At 31.3% G+C, this 2,619-nt stretch overlaps 1 protein-coding gene across 5 annotated transcripts in view; it reads left to right on the top strand.

Annotated features, from left to right (window-relative positions):
• The window catches only part of LOC117168150 (mitochondrial folate transporter/carrier), a 188,106-nt gene that overhangs the window by 131,414 nt on the left and 54,073 nt on the right, over nucleotides 1-2,619 (top strand). The window contains exon 6 of one of the 5 annotated variants that reach the window (XM_033353575.1): nucleotides 1,375-1,744. The exons of the other annotated variants lie outside the window; for them this stretch is intronic. Coding sequence (XP_033209466.1) covers nucleotides 1,375-1,471 — 97 coding nt within the window. The 3' untranslated portion in view covers nucleotides 1,472-1,744. Of the gene's footprint in view, nucleotides 1-1,374; nucleotides 1,745-2,619 lie in introns of those variants that run through there. 5 annotated transcript variants of the gene reach the window in all.

Genomic DNA, 2,619 nt, shown 5'->3' with positions numbered 1-2,619 from the left:
TTATTGTATATCAACCCGAATTAACGTTTTATCCATCCTTGTTTTAAGAAACTAAAATTTCGAATTGTAAAAGTTTTTTGTTTAATTAAGTTTTTTTTACAAAAAATGATAAAAAAAATTCCATGCAAAAATAGAAAGGTTGATATATAATAGTGCTGTATTCTCTTTAATACGATACAAGATTTACTGAAATTGGTTGTGCCATCCTAAATAAAAAGAGAAGGGTGTTGTGTGAACACTAGGTTCACGATTAAAACACGCTCCCACCACGCATGCGCGGCTGAGGCGGTAGTCTCCAGCGGGCAGTACGCTCTTGGATAGCCTAGCGTGAACACATACCTTCGACCTGTGTTATGCGTGATGATGAACGATCCAGTACCGGTGTACTGCACGTCTCTCTGACGAGTACTACTCTCGGAAAACGACTGTTCGGTGCGGCGCCAACGCCGGTACGCTTGCCTGCGCATGCTCGCTCTTACTCTTTGCCTCCCTCTTTTTCTTTCTACCCTCCGGCAGGCAGAGCTACACTTTGACGTGCGAAAACGAGCATGGAAACTTAAATTCTAAACTGTATTGCGACGCAACAACTACACTGCTCAGCTTCGTTTATGATAATTTCAACTTTTTATTTTTTTGAATACTTAATCAAACATTTTTCACTTTAAGCGTTTCAATTTTTAAAGTGTATTATTTTTAATGACCTGGTTACGTGTACATTAATTTATATACGAATAGTTGGATTTTTTCAATATGTATTTCAGAGCGAAGCGGCGGTATGCACCGAAATTTTTATGTAAGAATAGCTGGATATTTTCCGTACATGTAGTAGATTGCAGACACTTAGAATTTTTAAAGCTTCATCTTCAAATTGTCACATTTTAGTTTCCCCAATTTTAAGCCCTTTGAAATTAAAAAAAGCTTATCCTCTTTTGAAAGCCTTCCACCAACATTTTTTATTCTCTTTGTCAATACAGAATTCGTTATTATATTTATTTGCGAAAGCTTATTATTCTTCTTTTAATTTTCTTTCTGTATCGTTCAGAGTTTGCGTCATTCTTACAATTATTCATTTAATATATTTGACTAATTATTAGCTAAATGTATATATAATTATAACGATCAGAAAACCAATTTTGTATCAATTTGTTCATATTGACATATTATACTTTATTATACAAGATACAAATTTTATTTTTAACTCGTAAAAATTAAAGAATTTTAGGTAGATATGAGGGTTAAAAGTAGGGAATATATATCATGCAAAATAAAAAGAACAATGGGATCTAACAGGAGTGCCATAAGTGCCCCGCTCTTTCGTCTTGAATATACACCTAATTTTCTTTTCGTTTCTTGGTTTAATCTTTAAATTCCAAGGATGGGGTACGGGGGAAGTTTACTGGCGGTGTTTCATTTGATCGCGGTCTACATGCTCGTCTTACCTTCTCCACTCGACTTCTCTTCACATCGATGACTGACCGAGAGCGCTGTGTCGAGCCTTGCCAGCGGGGGAGCCCCTTCGGCCTGATGAGGAATAAAATACCAAACATAAAAATGTTCTAATTTTGCACTCAGGAATTTAAAAATATCATATTCGAAATCTACGTTTTTTGCAATCCCAACGATATGTCACTTGCAATCAAAATATTACAATTAGAATAAGTTATCGCAGATTCTAGTCTATGTTTTGACCCTGGCTGGCTAGTTTTTTGTAATTTTCCGTAATATAGTTGAAAACCCAACGGTTTATTTTGTATAAAATTTGTCTGTGGTAGCAAATTTATGTCTGGCAAATTTTAATTTGGAATTTCAATAGAATATATGAATTTTTACCTAATTACCAAGCAGAATGTTATACTTAAAAAGATCATTTTTCAACCCAAGAGATAAATATCAAACTAGCATGATAAAGTTTCAACCAAACAAGAGTTATTTTTAGTTAAAAAATAAATTTTTACTTGAAAAAAAAGTATTTTTCTACCAAAAAGATTAATTTTTAACAAAGTAGTTCAACTAATAAGTTGTAAAATTCATTAATTTTCAGCTGCCAATTTTTTTAAAGTACACCATTTAAATTATTCCTTTAAAATTGTTTAATTTCACATCACAGTTTAAAATTAATTATTTAAATAAGTATTGGTTTTAATAATTTTTTCATCTATAAAATGTCATATTAAACACATTTTTTTATTTATTATGTCCAGTTTTCAGAATAATATAATTATTAAATAATGTATTAATAATAATAAAAATAATTATGCCTAATTATTTTATTCCATATTATTTACATTTAAATTTAACAATTTTTATTATGTTTCAAAGATTGTAATATATTTGAATATATAATAGAATAAAACTTGATCCTCGAGAAATGCATATATTATTTTCTTTTGTATGTATGTATTTAATCTCTCCCTTTTACGGGTTTGAGGGCCTCCGTTACCTGTACATATATTTACAATTCCATCCTTAGTCTAACTTAACTACTACTTATATTCTGCTCTTTTGCATTACGCAGGTTAAACAATAGTAACAGTAGTGATATTAATTCCTAAAATGAGCGAGCTTCCAGGGCTTCCGTTTCCTCTTACCATAAAAAAATGCACTTTCCACGATATTGAA

Source organism: Belonocnema kinseyi, chromosome 2 (assembly GCF_010883055.1).
Source record: "Belonocnema kinseyi isolate 2016_QV_RU_SX_M_011 chromosome 2, B_treatae_v1, whole genome shotgun sequence".
NCBI lineage: Eukaryota > Metazoa > Arthropoda > Insecta > Hymenoptera > Cynipidae > Belonocnema > Belonocnema kinseyi.
Note: the sequence above shows the minus strand (reverse complement) of the source record. Positions and strands in the feature narration are given on the sequence as shown.